The sequence below is a fragment of the Rhinatrema bivittatum genome, chromosome 19, assembly GCF_901001135.1.
Source record: "Rhinatrema bivittatum chromosome 19, aRhiBiv1.1, whole genome shotgun sequence".
In the NCBI taxonomy this organism is placed as follows: Eukaryota; Metazoa; Chordata; class Amphibia; order Gymnophiona; family Rhinatrematidae; genus Rhinatrema; species Rhinatrema bivittatum.
In genome coordinates this window covers 25116284-25141298 of record NC_042633.1, presented here as the reverse complement: position 1 = coordinate 25141298, position 25015 = coordinate 25116284, and the positions used below count along the sequence as shown (strand labels likewise).

The 25015-nt window shown below is 48.8% G+C and overlaps 1 protein-coding gene across 1 annotated transcript; it reads left to right on the top strand.

The window, feature by feature from the left end:
* On the top strand, positions 1 to 22791 carry LOC115080999 (carnitine O-palmitoyltransferase 1, liver isoform-like). Its single transcript, XM_029585502.1, has 10 exons — positions 1 to 95; positions 3415 to 3489; positions 18146 to 18327; positions 18655 to 18794; positions 18906 to 19077; positions 19217 to 19318; positions 19580 to 19717; positions 19983 to 20060; positions 21430 to 21537; positions 22212 to 22791. The coding sequence occupies exons 3-10, from the start codon at positions 18187 to 18189 to the stop codon at positions 22314 to 22316; spliced, it is 984 nt and encodes a 327-aa protein (XP_029441362.1). The 5' UTR covers positions 1 to 95; positions 3415 to 3489; positions 18146 to 18186; the 3' UTR covers positions 22317 to 22791.
* The last annotated feature ends 2224 nt before the right edge of the window (positions 22792 to 25015 follow it).

Sequence of the window (25015 nt, the reverse complement as noted above, 5' to 3'; positions counted from 1 at the left end):
GGGGAGTTCCGCCGGGCTAGAAGACAGCGGTCCATGGGGGCGGGCAGAGCCGGCCGAGTCTGAGCCCGGGACTGCTATCTCTGCCGGTCTTCCAGGTGAGTCCGGGCCTGTTTTGAGGGAGGGGCCTTGGGATGGGGAGGGGCCCGGTTCTAGTTTTGGAGGAAGGGGATGGGCTCTGGTCTGTCTCTGGGGAAGGGGCGGTTCTGGTTCGGGAGGAAGGGGTTGAACCCTGGTCTGGTCTGGTTGTGGGAGTGGGGAAGGACCTCTGTTCTAGTTGAGGGGGCAGGGATCTTTCCTTGATGATTGGAGTTGTCTGGATGCTACAGGTAGGAAGGAGGGAGGCTCATTCGAGAGCTGGGTGGAAAGTGGGGATTGTCCCTTCCTCCTCTTCAGGTCTCTCTGCACAGGAGTGCTGCTGTCTTCCTCCCTCTGGTGCAAGGTAGAGATATTGTGCTAGGTACCCTAAATAGTTTACAGTATGTCTGATCATAGATTGCCGAGCCAGTGGGTGCGTGTATCTTTGAATTAGATTGGGGGGGGTGCTGGACTCATTACTGACCCAGTGAAGATAATGTCACTGCGGGGCGGCTGTATTATCTCTGCGTACTTGCGTGAAGAGAGAGCTGCCTTTGGCAGGCTCAGGACCTCTTTCGACAAGGACTGCGTGCACTTTGCCAATTAGCAGCCTTAAAGCCGCGACTTTCCCTGAATACTTTTAAATGGAAGGTCATGAGTGAGCTCCCCTAGGACTCCGATTAATAGTGCTGTGGTGAGAGGCTGGCATCTAACTGGATAGAGGCTTTCTGTAATTAATGCCTTGCTTAGCACAAAGGCCTCCTTAAAAAAGAATGATCAGTGCCATTTTTGTTACTAATGTGTAAGGAACACTGTCAACAGTGGTCTAAAATTATAGTATGTTGACTAAGTACGTCATCTTAATGAACAGGGAAAAGGAACACTGGTGTGCATAAACAAAACAGGATTTGTGTTCTGAGACTCCTTTCTGGTAAAGTAAGCAAAATTTGAAGTCTAGTCTCCAGAGGTAAAATGGAGAATGCCTTTTTTTTTTTGTCTGACCTTTCCTTGTGGGAGAAAGAAGCCTTTGCAGGAATAGGGGAGTACATCCAATCACCCTAGCAGTGCTTGGGATTCTTGATGAACATGTCTGTATGGGAAGATGGTAAGGGTGCAGACAGCAGCCCCATGGTGGCATGCTGTTCTGCTCACCTAGGTCACAGGAACAGGGCAAGTCAGAATAGCTTGCGTTCTCTCCTAGTTTGGCTTAGTAGCTGTAGTTGCTTGCTTCTTATGTTTATTCTCATGCATGTACACATGTGCTTTTGAGATCTGTGTACTGCACCATCTTCAAGGTACACAGTGGCCCTGATCACATGCATGTTGCTGCAGAAATTGCAATGGCAGGAAGCTGGTTCAGTTGTAGCAAGGACCATAGTAATGCACAGTTCATCTCCACAATCACCACAGAAGGCTCTTATTGAGCAGCAGTCTTTATGTACTATAAACTACTGTCACACAGTGTTTTCACTTTTTACCCATCTCTTTAGGGAGCAGAAATCTAGTGATAACTTGACTGCTGGCAACCATGAAATTAATTGGCCACCGATTTTGGTCAGGTAGTGTTTTTGGTGCTGTAGTCACTGTTTGAAAATTGTAAAGATAACATAGTAATGACGGCAGAAAAAAGACTAAATGGTCCATCTAGTCCCAGCAAGTTTCTTATTGCAGTAACTGCTGTTCTACTAGCAACGTTGTTATGGGCTGAGCAGCCTTAATTCAGTCAATGCTGCTTGAATGTGCTTTGCTTTTGGACTTGGTTTCCCTAATGTCTGCGTATCAGTACCCTGAACTGTAAAAGTCAGGGCCCAGTGTGGGCTGTTGTCTGAATCCAGTTCCTCAGCAAGATGTTGCGCAGGTAAATTATCCAGCTATAAATTAGTTGTATAACTTGCCCTGGATAGTCAATAGGATAAATGTCTTACTGAATATCCCTGATGAAAGTTATCTAGCTAACTGTAGCCGGATAGCTTTCAACCTAACCGGGCAGATTGTGAATATAACCAGTTATAAAGTTATCTAGCTATAATTAGCTGAATAACTTTTTGAATATAACCAGTTAAGACTAAAGCTATCCGGGAACATGTTCCCGGATAACTTTAGACCTGCTCTCGGGCATGTCTGTGTATAAGCAGATAACCTATCAGCCTAACTCCTAATATCGGAAATAGACGATTAAGTTCTTTGTCTAACTCTGCCTCTTTCCTGGAACGTCCTCAACCTGCTCCTTTCTTATTCGGCTAGTTCTGAGCCGGATACAGACTTATCCAGCTGTCTTCTAGCCGGATAAGAAACGGGAATATTAAAAACTAGCCATTTAAACGGATAACTCACAAGTTATCTGTGTAAATGGCTTTGAATACTGACCCCATTATGTTTGTTTATAATTTTTTAATATACCGCTTATTACAGAAAAACCGTGCTAGGCAGTTTACAATATTGAATAAAACTTAATATCAAATACAATAAACATGATAAAAACAAGCACAATATCAGTAATAACATAAGCATTATGCAAACAAGCATAAGTGAAAACTGCACATAAAAATTCAAGGAAATGCCAGCTGAAAGTAGTGTGCTTTTAACTTTTCCCTAAAGCACTTGTAGTCATTAATTTGCCTGCGTTCTGCAGGTAATGCATCCCACAAAGTAGGGAGATACTTCACTAGCTTATCGGCCGAGTAAGCAGGGGCACCTGCTGGAAGTCCCCAATGTAAACTGGATCCTATACGGAATGGGAAGCCAGGGGAGTTGCCGGAGCACAGGGGTAATATGGAACAGGACCCCGATGAGCTGCGCTGCTGCGTTGTGCAGCAATTGAAGGGCCCTTATCAGCTTCGTTGGGAGCCCACTGTAAAGAGAGCTGTGGTCGTTGAGCGTGGTTAAGATTATCGCCTGGACCACAGTAATAAAATCATAGGCAAGAGATGTTTTAAAGGACAAAGGGCTCAAAGTTTAAAAAAAGATTTAAAAAAAATTTTTTTTTTATAACTGCTCGGAGTTGTGGCTTGAGACTGAAACTGGGATCAATTAAAAATCCCAAGTCACGAGTAACCTTGGTGAATGTAACAGGGGCACCTTCCCCAGTGATGTTTGGCAGCTCGGAGGGATATGGTTGCCTAGAGAGCCACATGTTGCATACAATTTCTTTTTAAAAGAGCCATATGTAGCTTAGGGTTCCTTTTGCTAGTCACATGGCGAAGTGTGACTGTGATTTATGATTCCTGCCCCCTGTTTGGGCCTTTCCCTTTTACCCACATAATGGGGTGGAATATCTTTCATTGTAATGGCCTGTCTGTAAGATTGTTCTCTTACACTACCTATTTTTCTTTTTTGTAGCTGATTATTGTATTGAAAAGCAGCCAACCCCTCAACCCTGCACCAGCAAAGAGCCAGAAGAATTGTTTGTTCAAGGTTGGTTCATTCTTTTCACAGATTAACTTTCTAGTTACCCATCAAGGAACTCGCCAAGCATTTTATTCCCAGAAAGGATGTTGCCTTTCTAAGAACCAGGTTTGCAGCTGTTATCCATGCTTGCTCGGGGATGCCAAGACATCTAGGGCTCTTTCTGTGTGAGGCCACTGTGGTTAGATTTCCACAGTGGGGAGGGCAAGATGGAAGAACTCCCGAGACACAGATTTATCATGTAGCCACTATGCTCGGGGGAGATGATGTAAGAGGGCCACTGGTGTCACCCCCAAACATGTTATACTGTGGACCTTTCAACGAAGGATGTAAGCAGGGAGAACAGCACAGTGGAGGACGTGAGAGGGTAAGGCAAGGGAAGGGGAGAGAGCAAAGGAAGGAGGAGGACTTATAGTGGAGAATGTGAGGGGAAGGGGAAAGCCCTTTATTCACAGTTTTTAAAGCTATGCATGCAGGTAAATAGTGATCTGAAGCTTGCCTTCCCTCAGCATGGCCACAGGTTATGTGCGTCGTTCCACATTTAGAGGAGGTGTTCCCAGCACACATTTCGGTCAGGCTGGATAACAGCACCCGCAGGTTACATTTTCAACCTTACAGGGGTTACTTTCCTTGCACAAAGAGCAGGTGCAAAGTTTGAGTGGGCTGTGTCCCAGGGCGGAGTGGACTTTCCCCAAATAAGTGCCTCCAGATGTCCGTCTGTATCCAATTGCTGCCTGACGTTGTGTTTGCATTTTGAATGAGATTTCTTGGATGAAACGTCCGGTCAGGAAGACGCCATTAAATAGCACTGAAGGGGCTGCATTACTCCTAGCTCTCCCAGCAGCTGCAGTGCCCGCTCCCTGCTGGGACTGGGATGCCAGAACTCTCTCCTCACCTGTGCCTTTTACCCTCATTCCCTGCTTTTAGTGTTGCTCCAGCCAAGGCGTTCGCTGCGTTGTCCTAAACATGTTGGACCTGTTCAGAGGTATTGCAAAACTTGGCCTCTCCCTTGCAGCGCTGGGAGGGGAGGGGGGGGGTGTATAGAGAGCAGCGGTGTCTGCCCTCACAGCATTGCAGAGGAATGGTGCTGAAACCCAGAGGCACCTTCTGTCGTAAGGGAAGGGTATTTGGGCCCAGACTCTGTTAATTAAGCTGGGAGAACACTTCTGGGATCAGGCAGCCAGTTCTTTCCCTGCACGTACCCAGATCAGTCCAGACTCCTGGGTTTTGCCTGCCTTCCAGCAGATTGAGACAGAGCAAGTTTCACTGACACTGGCATATAACCACGTGTGCCGCCTGCAGTCCCTCAGTATTCCTCTGTCTCCAGCAGATGGAAGGTGGTACAAAACCTGCAGTCTGAAAATTAGTTTAAAAAAGAAAAAGTATAGTTAGGAATTAGTTAGGAATTAGTTAGGAATTTTTTTATATATAATATTTATCACTACATTACTATGTTTAATTGGTTAAACATGTTTAATTGGTTATCTATTCTATTTGTTCCATAATTTATTGTTAGTTCTATTGTTACCTGTTTTATTGTTCAACTGTTCTATGTAAAGCCCACTACTCTTTTTGGGCATTTAAAAGTTGTATGTAAACCGGATTGATTTGTAGTTCCTACAAGAACTTCGGTCTATAAAAATTAAAAATAAATAAATAAATAAATAAATTAGGCGAGAAGAGTTCCTCCCAGAAGCTTGACAGGTCCTGGTGGGGCCATCCATGAAGTTAGCATGTAGCACATTTAAAACTAATCGGAGAAAATTCTTTTTCACTCAACGCACAATTATGTTCTGGAATTTGTTGCCAGAGGATGTGGTTAGTGCAGCTGGGTTTAAAAATGGTTTGGATAAATTCTTGGAGGAGAAGTCCATTAACTGCTATTAATCGCTAACTTAGAAAATAGTTACTGCTATTACTGGCATCAGTAGCATGGGATAGACTTAGTTTTTGGGTACTTGCCAGGTTCTTATGGCCTGGATTGGCCTCTGTTGGAAACAGGATGCTGGGCTTGATGGACCCTTGGTCTGACCCAGTCTGGCATGTTGTTATGTTTCTTATGTATCCCTTCTGGTTTTGATGTGGACGAGCTGGGGTTGGAGACACTTTTTGGCTTGGTCCTTTTCGCCATCGGGGGTGGAAAACTGGTGGTGCCAGCTCTCTCCCCCCCCCCCCCCCCCCCCCCCCCCCCCCAGGAGGATGCCCAGTGCCTGTTGCCCGGCTTCAGGAAGTGCTCTAAAGTTTGAACGCTTTAAAAAAAGAAAAAAGTTTCTTTTCTTTTCTTGTAACGTCGTGTTCATTCCGCGGGACAGATCGCAGGCGGCCCGGCAAGCATCCTTGAAGCTGCGTCCAAGCTGCGTGCGAGCGTCCCGGCGGGAGCCATGCCGCTCGGCAGCCAGTGCTCAGCGTGTGGGGAGGTGCCACGTGCCTGTCTCAAACCGACCTTTGTTCCCGCTACCTCTTCTGTGGTTAACCTTGGAAAGGTCCGTTCCCATTAGGGGGTTTTCCACGTGTTATGTGGGGATATATTAATTTTAGGTTCAGTGGTATCTTGGCTTGGGTACAGGTCGGTACTGAGGGACTGCAGGCGGCTCACCAGCTTTATATGCCAGTGTCAGCGAAACTCTCTCAGTTTCCATCTGCTGGAAGGGAGGCAAAACCCAGGCGTCTGGCCTGATCTGTGGTACTACAGGAACGAAAATCAGCAGGTAAGAGCCAATTTTCCTTTAGTGCCATGGTCTCTCTGGGCTATATCTATCAAGGAGTCAGTTTTTCAAAAGTATTTTAGGGTCTTGTACATGTGAAAAGAGGAGGTAAGCGTGTAAATTGTAAAGGGATTTACAGCCACCAAATTAGACGCCTGTCCGTTAATGGTGTGCACAAGTTTAGCTGCTGCGGAGTAAGGGCAGAAGAGAGTTGTAGTCACACTATGGATTTATGTGTGTAATTTTAATTTTGCTAAATTATGCACTTAAAACAGCATGCTATTGATGCTTTGCTACATATAAAGTTGCACATGTAAGTTTAACTCACTTTATGTGCGTATCTTATGTTGGAAAATCAGAATTTTTGTGTGTTTCAAATTAACATATGTAACTTGGCAGTTGGATGCACTATAGAAAACGTACTCAGTATGTCCTGCTTCTGCCCAATTGCTTGTCTGTCTCTGCTGGTGTTTGCCCGTCTGGATGTGTTTTGCTTTAGGATTTGCCCTTCTGGTATTTCATCTTTATCATGCTTAGCTGTACTCAAAGCTAGCTTAGGCATTCTCCTGCCTGTATTATTGCTATTGGCATTCTGCTCTGCAAGGTTGAATTTTTTCTGGGCATCAGCAGTAGGTTTGAGGATTTCTGTATTTGATGGATTATCAGGCAGTCCCGTGCACCCCTGTGCTTCCTGCTCTTCCCTTTCACCTGCAATTTATGCAGTTCGCTGTGCTGCCAAAGATTGCGATCAGACTGTGTTCAGTTCTGATCATCACATCTCAAGAAAGATATAGCGGAATTAGAAAAGGTACAGAGAAGGGCTACCAAAATGAGAGAGGGGATGGAACGATTCCCCTATGAGCGAAGGCTAAAGAGGTTAGCATTCTTCAGGTTGGAGAAGAGACAGCTGAGGGGAGATAGGATAGAGGTCTATAAAGTAATGCGTGGAATGGAAGGAGTAAGCGTTAATCAGTTGTTTACTCTTTCAAAAAGTACAAAGACACACAATGAAGTTACTGGATAATACATATAAAACTAATAAGAGAAAATATTTTTTTTACTCAATGCATAATTAAGCTGTGGGTGGACCCAGGACCAATGGGTTATGCTCCCCTGCCAGCACATGGAGATGGAGTCAGATTTCAAAGCTGATATCACCCTGCAGTGATCTCAGCTCTTCGGTATTTCTCCGTCCCCAGCAGATAGATACATCCTGGACCTCAAGAGCATCAACTGACATCTACGAGTGAATCATTTCCGCATGGAAACCCTATGCTCTGTGATAATTGTCGTACAATCAGGAGAGTTCTTAACCTCCATGGACCTATCCAAGGCCTACCTACATTTATTTATTTATTTATTTATTTATTTGAGTTTTTTTTCTTTACCGGCATTCGTGATAAGTATCACATCATGCCGGTTTACAATAAACAGGGGGGTGTGATAATAGGTTACAGTAAAAAAGAACAAATAACAAGTGCTGAGCGAAAATAATTGCAGTTACAATAAAACAGGGAAATGTACAACTAGGAGCAGAGAAAGGCGATAGGAATTTAACAGAATACATTTTACCAAACTTTAACAAAAAACATTTACAGAATTTATGGCAATTGCAGGGTTGTGTCATTTGCAATATTATAATTTTCTGCGTAAGGGTAATGACTGGAAATTGGTTAGTAGTGCGTTAAGATTCATTCATTGTCCGGAAAGGCTTTTTTAAATAGCCACGTTTTGAGTCTTTTCCTGAATGTTGGGAGGCAGGGTTCCTGTCATAGATCTGGTGGGATGGAGTTCCATTGAGGAGGTCCTGCTGTGGAGAATGCCCTGTCTCTGAAGGTTATATGATGGGAGGTTTTGGAGTGACATATTCCAGTCCATCAAGAACACCAGTGTTTCTTACGCTTTGCAGTACTGGGTCACCATTATCAGTTCCGGGTACTGCCCTTTGGCCTTGCCACTGCCCCAGAACATTTTCCAAGATTATGGTGGTAATAGAGGCAGCATTGAGAAAAGAGAGAATCCTGGCGCACCTGTACATAGACGACTGATTGATCTGGGCCAAGTCCGTGGAAGAGAGTCTCCGGGTGATCATCAGGGTGACCTCCTCCTTGCTTCAGGAACTCAGTTGGATCGTAAATCTGGACAAAAGCAGTCTTAAGCCCTCCCAGTCCTTGGAATATCTGGGAGTCTGGTTTGACACCAAGCAGGGCAAGGTCTTCCTTCCGACCATGCGGATAAGGAATTTGATGTCCCAAGTGATTGTGTGGCGCTATCTCCACGTTCTCGGTTTGATGGTGGCAACCCTGGAGGTTGTGGACGAGGGCACACATGCGACCACTTCAGCGCGCGCTATTGTCATGTTGGAACCCACAGTCTCGACTATTCGATTCGCCTCCGCTTACCAATGGGAGTATGCTCTCTGCTCCAGTGGTGGCTACAGGAAGCTCATTTGAGCAGGGGTGTACCCCTGTCCTCTCTGAACTAGCTGGTCCTCACAACAGACTCGAGCCTCCGGGGCTGGCGAGCTCACTGTCAAGAACTGAAGGCCCAGAGACATTGGACCGAGGAAGACGCCCTCTGGAACATCAACTGCCTGGAAGCCAGGCGGTCAGATTGGCGTGTCTACAATTCAGCCACAGACTCCAGGGTCAAGCAGTCTGTGTGATATCAGTCAACGCAACGACCATAGCCTACATCAACTGCTAGGGTGGAACCAAGAGCCAGCAAGTGCCACAGGAGATAGATCTCTTTATGGAATGGGTGGAAATACATCTGCAGATCTCAGCCTCCCACATCATAGGAAACGACAACATCCGAGCAGACTTTCTAAGCATGGAGAGTCTGGATCCAGAAGAGTGGGCATTGTTGGCCAAAGCCTTTCAGCTGACAGTAGATCACTGGGGTCTCCCATCCATCGACCTGCTGGTCACATCTCACAATGCGAAGGTTCCCCGATTCTTCAGTCGCAGAAGAGATCAATGTTCCCTGGGGATTGACGCTCTCGTTCAGACCTGGCTGGAAGAAGAGTTGCTTTATGCCTTCCCTCTGTGGCCCCTGCTGGGCAGGTTTATTTGCAGAATTGAACACCACAGGGGATTAGTCCTACTAGTAGCTCCAGATTGGCCCAGGCGTCCGTGGTATGTGGACATGCTGAGACTCCTGGTGGAGACTCCCCTGTGCCTCCCACCGCACAGGGGCCTGCTACAGCAGGGACCGGTCCTTCACAAGGATCCAACTTGATTCTGTCTTGCGGTCTGGCACTTGAGAGGGCTCACCTGATGAAGCGAGGATATTCTGCGGCAGTAATAGCCACCTTACTCCATGCTCGGAAGTTCTCTATGTCCCTAGCGTATGTGCGGGTCTGGAGAGTATTTATTTGAGGTCTGGTGCAAAGAGCACAGTGTCCCCCCCCCCTTGGGAGGTCAAAATCCCGCTAATTTTGTAATTTTTGCAGGGCGGCTTGAATAAAGGTTTGATCCTTAACTACTTGAAGGTCCAGGTAGCGGCTCTCTCCTATTTCAGGAGTGAGTTTACGGAACCCGCCTGTTGGCTCATCCAGATGTGGGGTTTTTTCTGAACTGGCCCCTACGGTGGCCGGTTCCCTTGTAGAATCTTAATCTAGTATTAGAATTTTTGTCAGGGCCCTCCATTTGGCCCATGCGCAGTCTTTTCTTGCATTTATTAGCCTTGAAAATGGTGTTCCTGGCATATAGATGCTCAGCACATCGTATCTCTGAACTACAGGCATTGTCGTGTCGGGTACCGTTCCTTTGGATGACTCAGGAGCGTTACATCTTCGTACCATTCTATCCTTCTTGCCCAAGGTAGTCTCGGAGTTTCATTTGAATCGGTCCATTTCATTACCATCCCTAGATAAGCACAAGGATGCGAAAGAATGCTGCCTCCTCCGTCGTTTAAATGTCAGTAGACTTTTGGTGCGGTATCTGGAAGTTTCAGAACTGGTCCGAAAGACAGACCGCCTGTTTGTCCTTCACGGTGTAAGGAAGCAGGGCGAACCAGCTTCATGGGCTACCATAGCTCGCTGGATTGAGGAGGTGGTCACAGGAGCCCATGTGGAGGATGGAAAGCCATTACCCCTTCAGGTTAAAGCTCATTCCACCAGGGCTTAGGCGGTCTCATGGGCGGAAGTTAGACTGCTGTCTCCTGTCGCTATCTGCCGAGCGGTGACGAGGTCCTCCTTGTACACCTTCTCCAGGTTCTATCACCTGGACGTTCAGGCCCGAGAGGACGCAGCCTTTGCAAGGGCGGTGTTATCCTGACCGCGGGCAGCCTCCCACCCAGATCGGGAGTAGCTTTTGTACATCCCATTGGTCCTGAGTCCATCTGCTACACGCTAGGAAATGGAGAAATTACTTACCTGATAAATTCATTTTCCTTAATGTAGACAGATGGACTCGGCATCCCGCCAAGGATTCGCCCATGGAGTGGATATCGATTGCAAGAGATTACAGGTACACCATCATCCAATCCCTAGATCAGGGCATCTAAATTCTTACTGGGGTTCAGTGTTTGGTTGAGTAAAGTTATGGTTATCCGTTTTTAATCATATTTTAATATGATTAGTATGTCCATAATGGTTTTTGAAGAGAATACAAGGGCTGAGGTCACTGCAGGGGTGTATCTAAGGTGAGGTCAGCTTTGAAATCTGCCTCCGTCTCCGTCTGCTGGCAGGGGAACATAACCCAATGATCCTGAGTCCATCTGTCTACACCAGTGTCGTGAGGTCCTGGGAGGTGTGTCGCAGGACCAGCAGATAGCTGCCTCCTTATCAGCCCGGGTGGGAGTTGGTTGACTTCTCTTATATTGGGCCTGATGGGAGGCTCCTCTCTCATCCTTCTCTTTTTTTCTGGCCCAGTGGGAGGCTGTTTCCTCCTTCACTTAGATCAGAGCGAGACCTTGCCAGCTCCTGCTGTTCTGGGCCTGATGGGACGCAAGCTTTACCTTCCCCTGCTGAGTCTGGGAGTGAAGCTGCTGCTGATCTGAGGTTGGGGATGCTGGAAAGATGAAGGTGGAACGGAGAGGGAGTGTGGGGGCTGCTGAGCAGGAAAGGGAGGGAAACGGGGTCAGGATAGCTGGGCAGGCAGGGAGATATGGGGGGGGGGGGATGAAGGGGGGGGGTAGGGAAAGTCAAGCTGGGGAGAGGATATGGGGGGTCAGGAATGCTGGGCAGGGATATGAGTGTGAGGGGATGACTGAAAGGGGAGTAATTGGGAAAAGTGAAGTATGATGGAGCCATGGAGGGGGAGTGACGGGATACGAGAGCCATAATGTGTCAGTTTTGGGAAGGTGCATTTCCTCTGCCTTTGTACTTTGCTTAGTGTAGGAGGAGATGTATTTCTGTTTCTAGCTCTCCAGCTTTGCACTGCATGCAGTGTGGCTTTTTGAGGTTTCCACATTTGTAATTTGTGGTCTTTTATTCTGTATTTGGTGACAGTCTGATCTGTATGTGTGACTGGGGTGAGGTGTTTTCCTAGTAGGTAGGGATTTGTATCAATCTTCGTTGCGTTTTCTCATTCTCAACAGGCCATGCATTGGTGCTGCACTGCTGCTATTGCTGTTTGAGTTCTTGGAATTAGTGTTGCAATGGTATGGAGGGTTTGCTACATATGTGCTGAGTGGGTTTCTTTTTGTATTTTTACAATGCGCCTGGTAGTAAGGGAGTTTGTGTTTCTGTTTATCTAGCGAGTGGTATTTGAAATATCCTAGTTCTGCTCTGCATCCATTGTTTGGGGATGGGTGGGTTCCTCTGGATGCAGAGCATATGTTTGCATTTAGCCCCGTGATGGTCAAGCGTTCGGCGTGTCCCGCCTGTAAGCATGATCTGCCAGGTGCGTTCCAATAGAAAAAAGGTTGAGAGCCACTGGTGTGCACCAAGGAAAAGCGAAATGATCGGCTTAAGTAATTTCTCCGCTGGACAAGCTCCTGGAGGAAAAGTCCATTAAGAATTAAAGAAATCCGCTGCCTATTCTCGGGATCTTCTCCGCCCCTTGGGATCCTGCCAGGTACTTGTGATCCTTGATTGATTGGCCACTGTGGGAAACAGGATCCTGGGCTCGATGGACCGTTTTGGTCTGACACCAAGTATGGCATGTTCTTACGACCGTTCGCGCCAAGCAGCCGCCCCACCTCAAGAGGATCACTGCGAAGGAATTGGATGTCCCAGGAGGTTAGCTGTGCAGGGAAGAGGGGGGGGGGGGGTGCTTGCCTGGTAACTATTTTGCAGCATTCCTTGGAATTCAGCGGCAAACCTGTCCAACCTGTCCTGGCAGCCTTGGAAACAGGTTGGATCACTTCTGCTTTAGATAGCCTGCAGCACTCGGGCATCGTTGGCAGTGTAGCTTGGTAACATCCCACTTCACATGCATGAGCGCAGGGAAGGAGCAGCCGCCATCAGAAGAAGTCCCTGCTTCTTACAGAGACTCCTCTCGTCCATTGGTGCCGACCATCAAGCTTCAGGTACAGAGAGCAGAGGTTTCGCAGAGCAGTGTCGTCGGCCCTGTGCCCTTCCTGTGGGCAGGGCGCCAGCATTTACGTAGCTCCCTGCAGCTTTGGCTCTCATCTCTTGCTCTGACCTTTCCCCTAGATTCCCGATCACGTTGCTAGGAGTTTGGGGATTTTTGACGGCAGAATAAGCAACCTTTTCTAGGCCATCCGCATGCTCCTGGCCGTCTCACGTCCCCAGCCGTGTAGTGCTTTTGACACACAGGGTGGTGCTGCTGCCCCCTTTTTATATCACGTGGAAGGAGAGGGGTAGGGGTTGTGATTTGCCAGCTATGCCGCCGCCGCAGTTTGCTGGTCGTTTGGCAGCCATTACCGGGTCAGCATGTCTTCTCCGTCAAGTCCTGTCTGTGCTTCCCGCTGCCCTCGGTACAGCCTTCTGATGAAGCACCTGGAAAATGGGTGCCTTCATGTCCAGACGTGGCCCGTGCCGGAACGACAGGCTTCAAGCCTTGAGTGGTAACTTGGGAGAGCAGGAAAGAAAATGCAGCAGTTTCTCGCGTGCTGCCAGCCACGTTGCCTCTTGGATCCTTACATAGCCGGGATGTGGAGGCACCAGACCGAGATCTAGTAACATCATTTTATTTTTTTTAAGGGTAGAAAACGCCACTCTGTGCAGGTTACCTCTTTTTTTCTTTCCATCCTTTAGCCACTAGGGATCCTCTGTGTTTGTCCCACACCCCTTTGAATTCCACCTTTTCCAGGAGGGCACTGTCCTGTCTGGGAAGAAATATCTCCTGATATTGTTCCTGATTCTACCCCTCACTTGGAGTTTCATGTCACGATCTTTCGTCCTACAGGTTCCTTTCCATCAGAAAAGGTTTGATTCTTGTGCATCTTAAAAACCTTTCAGGTCTTTAAAAGTCTATATCAGATCTCCCCTGCATTTCCTCTCCTCCAGGGGATGCATGTTCAGGACCTTCAGTCTCATCTGATACGGCCTTTGATGCAGACCCCACACCATTTTTTTTTGCCTTTCTCTGGACCACTTCCATTCTGTCCTTATCCTTTTTGAGAGAGAGATTCTCCAGAACTGAACACAGTACTGATAAGGCTTCGCCAAAGCCCTGTATGACTGCGTTGCTCATCGTCTTGCCCAGATCAATCCAGGCAAATGGGATTTGTCCCCCTACCAGCTGATGGAGGCAGAGAACAGGCTGATCTGACCTGGCGTTCCTCCCTATATATTCTGGTACAGCAGGGAAGGCTTCACTAGTTCTCTGCCTCCAGCAGATGCAGCAGGACGATGGCGCTTGGGGCAACAGCCTTAACGTCGGGCTGATTTCTGCAGTGGGAGCCTTGCTTGAGTCAGGACGGCACTCAGAAGGGTGGCTGCTCTTCCTCCCCCAGGGCAGTCTGGGGCAAGATCCCTGTATTTGTCTTTTCCTGCTCAAAGGCCCTGTTGTGCTCTAAGCCTTTATGAAGCTTGAAAACAAACAAACAAAAAAAAAAAACAAACCACGCTGCAGGAGAGAAGGCACAGCTCAAGGCTGACTTGGCCTGTTGTGCATTCTCCCTTCCTCCAGAGCAGGTATGGAGTGGGGTTGGAAGTGTGTCAGATGCGGGACCTGGCGTGGGCCGTTTCGCAGGAGCTGCGACGGGGATGAAGCTAAATGCAGCACAAACAAGGGGGGGGAGGGGTGCAAGAAGAGCAGAGCGCCCGGAGCAGCACTTTCCTCCTCTTTTTGGGGGGACGAGTAAGACACTCCTCCACAGTTTCGGAGCCTTTGCTGGGTGGCCCGCAGGGCTCAGCGGAGAAGTAGGAATCAGTTTGTTTTGGTAATATGCAAAGCGTTCTGTCAGTTAAAAGGGAAGAACAGGCAAGAGGCTAGTAATGCCAGAAAGCCCCAAAGCAAGGAACCGGGACAGGAGGAAGCCCGCCTATCAGATAAAGACGAGGAGGGGGAGGGGGAGAGCTGGCAGAGTTAGAGGATTCAGAACCGAATGAGGATCAGCCGGAGAAGGAAGGACCCAGAGGGCATCCGGTTCTCTCAAGCAAGAACTAGAGAAGTTGGTGAAGGGCCCGGGGGGGGGGGGGGGGGAATCAAAAGCCACAGAATCTACCGGAGTGCAAAAGCAGATCTAGAGGAGGGCTGAGCAGGGCCAGCCAGAGGAGACTAGGGAGGCCACATGGCAATTTGCAACGTTCAGGCACTTCTCCGGATAAAAGCCGGCGTTCTGGCGCTGTTTCTTGTAGGAGTTTAGTTAGCCTTCACAGTAGGTCTAAAATGACCCTGCCTTATGTGGCTGGATACCTCGCTGCTGCTTCTCCGGCTTTCTTCTGGGTAATTAGCACTGTTTGAGGGGGGAGGGGGGAATGTAAAAGGGCCTCCTTCCCCCACAAAATGTCATATGCAGCCCCACCTATCGACCCCCTCTAAAGGAGTAAATACTGTCCCGGGACCTTTCCCCTATTGTCAGACATCAGCCTGGACCCCCCCTCGCCACCCCAATACCTGCTGAAAGACTTTTTTTTTTTCATTTTGTTCCCGAGCCTCCTGTGTGGGACAGGTTCAGAACAAAACCCAGGCAATTCACCTGAAGGGCTTCATCCTCTCTCATTCTCTGGCCACCCAATCAGAAACACCCATTGGATTTGTTTGATCTGAGCCCCGGATGGTAGATCGTTCGCTCCTCTTTCCATTCAGCTTAACCGGCCTTTCCTTCTCACCCCACCGGACCAGTCCAGAGCACGTGGGTCTTACTCCTCCTACAGCGCGTGGCAGAGTTGTAAAGCTTGCAGCTCGCACTTTTCTGGACACTGGTGCCCTGCCGGCCTGTAGTTTTCAGCTATCGTTTTAGTGAGCACCGAGCTGGTTTACTATTTTTTGCTATTTCTTCATTTTTCTCCAGCTCTCGCTTCTTGTCTCCTTTCAGTACCACCTATGAGGGCCAGGTCTGTCAGTAGTTCACTGGCCAGATGGACTTTGGTTTCTCCACCTCTGACGTCTTGGAGAGAGCCACATAAAAACCCTGAGCTCGGTGGACCATTGGTCTGACCTAGCAGGGTCTGCCTTAGGTTCTGCTATCCCCCCCCCCCCCCCCCCCCCTGTCTCTGGCCTGATTCTGCCCAGGACTGCTACAAATGCTGGTTTCGGTGTTAATTGGGTGCGAGGACGCTGGAACCCAGGGGCCATCTGAGGACAGTCCCAGAGTATGACAGGCGTAGCTTGCCTGGGCAGGAAGGAGAATGCGCCCTGATGCAGTGAGAGTGTTTTTATTAAAAGCCTGCCACGGCTCTGAAACGGTGCTTGTGGGACAGGGCTGACTGCATGACAGGGCCTGTCCGCTCTTCCACGCGCCGCTGGCCTCTCTCGGAGAGAATGTGACCATGTGCCTTGAGGGACGCAGCTAGAAAACCGACTGGTAATTTTAGAAAGGGGCTCTTAATTTCATTTTGTAAGTTTGTATTTTATTGAGTTTGTCAGTGCGCGGTTATGAATCTTTACTGGATGGTTGGCGTGGAAGCCGTGGAACATAAGAATGTACAAATCAATAAAACACGGTTAATGGGACTTCCTCTTGTCCTGGCTGGCCAGAGACAGTCTGTGGCTAGTTATCAGAGTGGCACAAGGTACACGCTGTCCTTTTTTTTTTTTTTTTTTTTTTTCTGAGAAGCTGTACAATGTCTGACAGAGAAGTGTAGAAAAAAAACGCCATGTTCACAAACATGTTTGCTGAAAGCACAGAGGGAACAGTTCGGTTTGCTTTCTGGGTTTTGCACATGTGAAGAGGCTGAAAACGTGGGCTTCCCAGGTGTGTCGAATTTGAATTAGTGGGGGGGAAAAAACCCTTTCTGGTGCTGCCCTATTCTATTACCCCTCCCGGCACTTCTTTTACTGGTCTGGTGTGCCCTGGATGCCAGTCCAGTTGCTGCTAGGTGCCCCTCCCTCTCTCTCTCTCTCTCTCTCCAGTTGATCCTTCTTTGGGTTCAGCCTGGCTTTGCCTCCTTATCGGGGCAGGTGGGGTGGAGGCTAGGAACGTAGCGCCAGCACTTGCATCTGGCCCTTAGGGCCAGATGTCCTGGGCACTTTTCCCTTAGCCCTTTAGAGAGAGCTGAATGTGGCACTGGTAAGAAGTATTAAAAATCCCTTCTCGCCGTCGGAAGCTTTCCCATTCACTGTGCATCTGATTAGTCCATGTCTATGGTTTAAGGCAGCAGTTCTCAACAGGTGTGTCTGGAAATATTGGGGTGTCGCAAGGTCCTGGGCGGGAGTCGGCCAACTTCCTCTTCATCAGGCCCAACGGGCAGCTGCTCTCGCTTCCTTCTCCTCTTCCTGGCCCAGTGGAAGGCTGTTCCCCCCCCTCCTCCCCCACCCAGCTCAGAGCGAGGCCTTGCCAACTCCTGCTCGCCTGGGCCTGGTGGGCCCACCAGCTTTCTCTTCCCCTGCTGGGCCTGGAAGTGATGCTGCTGCTGTTCTCTTCACCCCACGAGGCGCGGACGTGATAGAGACAGGAACATATGAGAGAGAGAGGCAAGTTCTCTACACGCACAGGGCCACTGCTGACGTTTGCTGCTACCTCTTCCTCCTCTCCCCAGTGCTTCTTGCCTTCATCTGCTGCTGATAAGGAGGGAGAACCTGAACTGGACTGGGAGCCAGGAGGAGGGTAAAATGTAGATGCTGCTAAGCAGTAGGAGTGGGGGAGAAGGTGTGGGGGCTGCTAGGCGTGGAGGGAGAGGGTGCGGGGGCTGCTAGGCGTGGAGGGAGAGGGTACGGGGGCTGCTAGGCAGGTAGGGGTGGGGGAGAAAGGGAATCAATTTCATGGATGGTGTGGGGGAAAGAGGATCAGGAGAGGAGGGGGGAGACGGGATTTAGGGGTTTAGGAGTCTGCTGGGCAGGAAGTTATGGGGAGATAGAGGGTTGGGGTTGCTGGGCAGGCAGTAGTGGAGGAGAGGGGGTGTGGGGAGAATGATGGGGATGTGAGAAGGGAGTTCATAGGGTTGTTGAGCAGGGAGACGTGGTGGGACATGCTGGGAGTGGGAGGCGATGACTGACTGACAGGGAGTAAGGAGGTGCAAGCACCATTTCCTGTGTTTCTGTTTCTAGTTCTCCAGCTGTGGGCTGCATGCTCCCTTTTTTGTCTCTGCATTTGTAATTGGTGGTCTTTCATTCTGTATTTGGTGAAGGTTCTGTCAGTGCGACCGAGGGGACGTAGGAATCTGCATCGGTTTCTCAGTCCCAGGTGCTCGTGCTGCTGTGGTATGGCAGGTTTACTACACGTGTGTGGAATGTGTTTGATTTTTTTTTCAGGTTTTGTATTATTTTACAGCGTGCTTAGTAGTAGAGAGAGTTTGTGTTAGACCCAGCAAATCCTTTTTTTTTTGTGTAGCGGGATGTAAGGTGCAGCCGTTGTAAACCCAAAGTCCCCCGGCCTTCTCGTAAGCGTGACGGGCGCCACACACACCCCTTTCTCACCATTTGTCTCCATTTCTTTCTCAGGTCGAGTGCCAACATCTCAGGTCTGAGCAAAGTGTGCCAAGATGGCCGAAGCCCACCAAGCTGTGGCCTTTCAGTTTACAGTCACCCCGGATGGCATTGACCTCCAGCTTAGCCATGAGGCCCTCAAGCAAGTCTACCTGTCTGGACTGCGCTCCTGGAAGAAGAAGTTTGCCAGGATCAAGGTGAGCTTGGTTAGAGTGTACCGTTCCAGTGGCTCCCACGCTCCCTTTAGATGGTAAGGCCTGACTGGGGGCTGTGCATGCGCTCTCCATGCTTTTTCTTTTGCTGTATGTTTCTGAATGTCACCTGTGAAGCTGTAAAGTCACTTTTTTTTTAAAGCTTGAGCCACAGCCCACCCCCCCAAAGAAGTGCAAACTGTTGTATAACTGATGGCACTGTTTTAAATGTATTGTGAGCTCATCAGTAGCCCCCCCCCCCCCCCCCCGGGGTCGGTCTGTCCTGAGAGATGAGCTCTGATAATGCTGACTCCCTGCTTGTCTTGTACACAGAATAGCTTTATTACCGGGGTGTACCCTGCCAGCCCCTCCAGCTGGCTCTTTGTTGTCATCGCCATCATAGGAACGATGTATACCCGGGTGGACCCGTCCATGGGCATGATCGGGAAGATTAAGGAGCATCTCCCTCTCAGGTATCTGGAGCCCTCTTTTTTTTTCTCTGACTGAATGGCTTTCTCCCCCCCCCCCCCCCCTTCCTCGGTGTGCCAGTAATCCGCTCCCGCCGTCTCCTCTCTCTCCTGCAGCGGCTATCTCTCCCATCAAGCGCAGAGCATTGTCAGTGCTCTGCTCTTCTCCACGGTGCTCTGGCTCGCTCTCATTATGACCATGAGGTACATTCTGAAGCAGCTGCTTTCCTACCACGGATGGATGTACGAGCAGCACGGAAAGATGTCTGCCTCCACCAAGATCTGGCTGGTATGTGCCTTCTGGTTAATGGGGAGACTGGCAGGGGGGCTCTGCTTCTGCTAATCCTCCCAGTCACAGCAGTGAACTGCAGTGGGGCCTGGTTCTTTTCTTTGTAGCACTGCACTGACATTTTGCTTTGTCCCTCCAGACTATGGTGAAGATTTTCTCAGGTCGGAAGCCCATGCTGTACAGTTACCAAGCATCCCTACCTCGCCTTCCTGTCCCAGCCATCAGTGACACAATGCGCAGGGTGAGTAGTGATCTGTTCACTTGAGGCCATGCCTTAATAGTGCACCACAAAGATGTTCTGCGGCTCCTTTTTTTATTTTTTTCTCCTCCCCTTCATGCTTGATTTGTGGTGTATGAAGTGAGTGAGTGTGTGTATGAGAGAGAGAGAGAGCATTGGGCCCTGGTGTGTGTGCTTGACAGCACTGCGCTCTTTGGTTCTGGCTCTGTGGCACCTGCCGAGCTCTGGGGTGGGCCCACTGAGATGCAGCTTCTTGTTTTCTAGTACTTGGACTCTGTGAGACCTCTGATGAATGATCAAGAATTCAAACGGATGACAGCCCTGGCCAAGGACTTCGAAGTGAACCTGGCACCACGGCTGCAGTGGTACCTGAAGCTTAAAGCTCTGTGGGCATCCAACTATGTAAGAAATCATGAAACCCACTCTGTTATTTATTGGCTTTCCCTGCTGCATCCGCATTCTGCTTTTCTCTGCATTCACTTCATTTTGCGTCTTCTCTCCTCTCCCGCCACCCGCCCTTTTTTCCTCGCTGTCCTCTCCCCTTTCCCTCTCTCTCTCTGTGTATTCTCCACTTTACTTTGTCCTCAGTTTCTTATCTGTGGTGTGTCTGAGACTGCTGCTGTAACTAATAGAGCCTTCACCCCCCCACCCTCCCCATCTGTCCCAGGTAAGCGACTGGTGGGAAGAGTATATCTATCTGCGAGGGCGGAGTCCCCTCATGGTGAACAGCAACTATTACGCCATGGTGAGTGCTGCTGTCTAGATCTTAGTCGGAGCCGCGGGTGATGGCCCTGGTCCTCAGCAGTGCAACCTGACCAGCTTTTCCAAGTACCAGTCTGTGGTTCTCAAAAGAAATACCTGCATTTATGCTTGATGGATATTAAGAATGTGCATTCGTTGCGCCATTTGTTTTGGTGATAACGTGCGTATCAGACAAATGGATAGTAGGTGCACCAAATCAGATGGTGTGCACGTATGTACACACCAACTACTTATGTACACGCCATTAGTTTTGGCGTGCCTACTATCCATTTGTCAGATACACGCACCGAAACGAATGAAACGAATGGAGCAACAAATGCACATCCCTAATGGATATTCCTGAACATACCCAGATCAGTCCAGATGAGTGGGTTTTGCCTCCTATCAGCAGATGGAGTCGGAGAAACAAAACTTGAGGCACTGCTACATAAGAGTGCCACCTGCAGTCTCCTCAGTATTGACCTGTACCCCAGCCAAGATGTACCCCCACAACCCCTTTTTCAGGCTAACAGGGAAAACTATAGGCTTGGAAATCCCCCAAAAACTGGAGCCCAAAACACTCCCAAAAACGAAATGTGAAAAACCCAAACCGTGATCAACAGCTGCCCAAATACCCTGAAAGGCAAACCAACCTGAACCACCAGTTGGCAAAAAACCATAGTCTTTCGGCAGTGACGGGATGGATCGCTGGACTGATCCGTGGTATTACAGGAACACAAATTAGCAGGCAAGAACCAGTTTTCCTTTCCTTGAGGATACCCTGAAAACTAGGTCTGTTTGCGGTAGTCTAGGACCGACGTTGTGCCCCTTTGGTAGAAGAGCCATTGCCTTGTACTGGATGACAATAAGGGAGTGACTTTTATTTTGTACCATAAGAATATCTTGATAAGCTCTAGGGAAATATGAGCCATGAACTGTTAATCCCCTCTGTCAAGGATCATCCCACAACCAGCAGGTAAGCAAGCCCACACTGTCCGTTCTAGGTCAGCTTTGACGACTGCAAAGTTCCTTTCACGTTTAGATGTGCTTTATTAGTTTGTTGCTTTGTTGAAATTAAAGACCAAAAAGAAATGGAAATAATCTCTTCTTTAGGAGCCGAGTCCAGATACAGAGCAGGATGCAGAAGTCTCCACCCCCCCCTCCCCCCCCCCCCCCCCATGCACTAAGCATCTCACCCCAGTGCTTTGCAATGGTTCAGCCTTGGTCTGTGAGAGAGTTTGTGCCTTCCCCCCCCCCCCCCCCCCCCATGTACTAAGCATCTCTCCTCAGTGCTGTATAATGGTACGGGCTATGCATATGAAAGTCTTTGCCCCTTCACTGCTGTACACTAAGCACCTTTTTCACTTGCCAGGGATTTTCTGTACGTTACTCCGACTCCCGTTCAGGCTGCACGGGCTGGCAACACTGTGCACGCCATCCTGCTATATCGCCGCAGGCTGAGCCGCGAGGAACTGAAGCCGGTAAGCAGTGCTGCCTCTGTGTTAAGTGGCTGAGGAGGGGCAGAGAGAGTGATTAGCAACCGTCACAAAATCAGTCCAGATAGGACTAGCACTAGCTCAGAGTTCTTCTTCACCAGGAGACAGGCGCGGGCATTCGGTTACGGATGCCGCATGTCCATTGCTCTGAATAGTCTCACGTTGCTTGTTTACTTTGAAAGAGTACTGTGCCCTAGAGATGCTGTTTATTCAGATATCCTCCTGGCAGACCCAGGAATTTTAAGTTGTGATCATGAGACTAGCAGAGCATCCAGGGAATAAAGCTATGACGCCATGACTTGTTGTCTAGAAATTGTTTCCTTATCACCTGCAATGTGAGATCCTGTAGATTAGATAGAGTGGCTGATCTGGTGGGATGCTGCACGGTGGAGGGGATCGTCTTTGTACCAGATGGAGGCATGGGGAAAGGAGACGCCCTGCAAATGGAAAGAGTAGTGTCTGACTGCTTTTGTTGTATGTGTGGCTGGGGGGGGGGGGGGGGGGGTGAAGAGGGCGGGGGGGGGGGGGGGGTTGAATTTGAGCCACATATCAACTCTTGCGTTCTGTTGTTATCTCCCTTCCATGAAACCTCTCTGACCCTGTGGCACCCTGGCTGGTGCTCGCTCACGTGCCGCCTCCTCCCCTCTTTCTGAGCACAGAGCAGGGTCCCTGGATCCATTATCCCGCTGTGTTCATCCCAGTGGGAGCGAACCTTTAACACCACACGCATCCCTGGAATGGAGACGGGTGAGTTTCCTGGGTGAGCCAGAAATGGGCTCGAACGGTGACCGGGGGTCTGAAAAGAACCCAGCTTTCCTCTTCCTTCCTTCTCATCCCTTGTCTAAGGTTTGCTCACTTGCTCTGGGGCTTTTTCCATGGCCGCCTGAGGTCGCTCAGTTCGTGGTGGCTTTGCAGGAAGTACACAGCTGGATGCTTTCAGCTAAACTGTCACGGTGTCTCGTCTCCTTTCACTTGCGCCAGAATATCACAGCATCTGTTGAGGGCTTTTAAAAGAAACTCCACTGCCAGTGTGCAAACCTGAAGAAAAGGCCGTGGTAATGACCTCCTAAGCCAAGGTGAAGGGCTGCTTGTATGTGTGTGTGGGGGAGTCGTCTGGGATCTAACTTTCAGGTCTGATTGATCTCTTCCAGGCTGCTCTTACTGATCGTTATCCCTTTGCCTCCCTTTCTTCCCTTCTGCATCTTTACCTGTCTTTTTTTTTTTTGTTTTGTTTTGTTTTTTTCTTTCCTGGTTCTGTCTCTGTCTGGATTTGTTTTCTTGCTGGCCCTTCCTTCCTTTGTCCCCTCTCTCTGTCTCCTTCCCCGTCCCTCTGCCCTTCTTCTCTTCTCACAGCTGATGATCCAGAGCACCTTACCCATGTGCTCCGCTCAGTACGAGCGCATGTTTAATACGAGTCGCATCCCAGGGTTGGACACAGGTAGGACATCGCCCTGTCCAGATCCCCCTTTAGGAGTAGTGCTCATGTTTCACCCTTTCAAGAGCAGAAAGCCATACATAGGGGGTAGGGAAGAGATCAAACCTAGCACTTCTAGCACACAGGGAGTCTGAGACAGTGCAGAACAGGATGCATCTGACCCCTGTGACATCCTTAGAGAGAGAGAGGGACTGAGAGACAGAGAAAGGGAAATCTGCAGGGAATACCCACAGGAGTCTGAGACAGTTGCAAGAACAGGATGGCTTGTGACCCCTGTGACATCCTTAGAGAGAGAGAGGGACTGAGAGACACAGAACGGGAAATCTGCTATAGAGAGAGAGAGAAACAGGGAACTCCTGCAGGGAATACGCCACAGGGGGCTGAGATGAGAGCCCTGTAAATCTTTATTGGGACTAAGGGAGGCTGGTAGAGATTGCAGTGACTTCTGCATCAGAGGACAGAGTAGCTGGTTAGCAGGCATGGTTTCTTTTTTGACCTAGACAAAAGTGCACCACCTCCCCAATAAACAGAGGTGTAAAGGAACATCAATATCTTTTACCTGTAAAATTTCATTTTAATTTTGTATTAATATTCATATTATATATTAATTTTTTTATTTATGTTTTACAATAATTTCAAGATAAACTTGAACAGAAAATTTCAAGAGTATATCACAAACAAAATTATATGAAACGTGTATTACAATCAGGAAACAAAACCTTTTAACCTACTCTCTCTACAAAGTCCTCAATTTGGGGGAGGGGGACGGATTTACTCCACCTAAAGAAATAATAGTATATTATCTATAGAGGAAATTTCCAGACTATTAAACAGCGACTAATTCAATCTATGAGAGACCTATATATTTATTTTTGTAGAGAGATGTGGTATCAGAGAATCAAGGTGTATAGATTTAATCCACTGTCTCTTGCCTGCAATGGGCTTCAGGCAGTATCAGCGTTGAAGCACCGGCAAATCAAATCATTTACTATAAACTCTATATTATTATCAAAAAAAAAAATCCTTTATTTTTATTACTCAATTGTTTTATTTTTACCAAATCCCAAATTCCTTTAAATTATAAGAACAAATCTTATATATCCTCACAAAATGGCTGCCGAAAAGTACTTAGCTTAACTTCCCTGAACGCCAGAAAGCCATATTTCCTGTTCATACTCGGATCAGTCCAGACAAGTGGTTATGCACCCCTACCAGCAGATGGAGGCAGAGAACAAAACCTTTGAGGCACTGCTACATAACCTCGTGTGCCACCTGCAGTCCCTCAGTATTTCTCTGTCTCCAGCAGATGGTAGAGGTGCAAACCTGCAGTCTGACTAGTTTCAGTTTAAAAAAAAAAGAGAGGAATTTTGGATTTGTCTCGTCGCTCCCTGAGGTGTTAGGCACCTTGGTGGGCCATTAGAGTTGTGTGACTGGGGGGGGGTTAACCCCTGCCTGTTTGTAGCCCTTTGGTGCTGATGGCCCTGATAGCCAGGGGACTGGCTCCCTCCTGGCCTCTGAAGCCGCCTCCTGCTTGCCGTTGTCCCCACAAAGGGACGTAATCCTGTGTCTTCCTAGCATGTAGCCATGGACTCAGGACCAGTGGGTTTTCTGCTCCCCTGCTAGCAGATGGAGACAGAGTCAGGTTTCAAAGCTGGAGAATATTTGAGGCCTGGTGCGAGGAACGCAGGGTGCCCCCTCGGATGACCAAGATCCCCATGATTCTGGAATTTTTACAGGACTATCCTGTAAGAAGGACTCCTTGAAGGTCCAGGTGGCGGCTCTCTCCTGTTTCAGAGGCGAGGTGAATGGAGCCTGCCTGTCGACACATCCGGACTTGGCCCATTTCCTAAAACGAGTTAAACACCTCCGACCACCCTTAAAGTGGGCAGTCCCCCTATGGAACCTCAATCTTGTATTGGACTTCTTAGCAGGGCCTTCCTTTCGGCCGCTGCGTGCTCTTGTCTCTACGCCTGTTAATGCTGAACTGTGTTCTTGGTGGCGATATGCTCGACTCGTTCCATCTCTGAA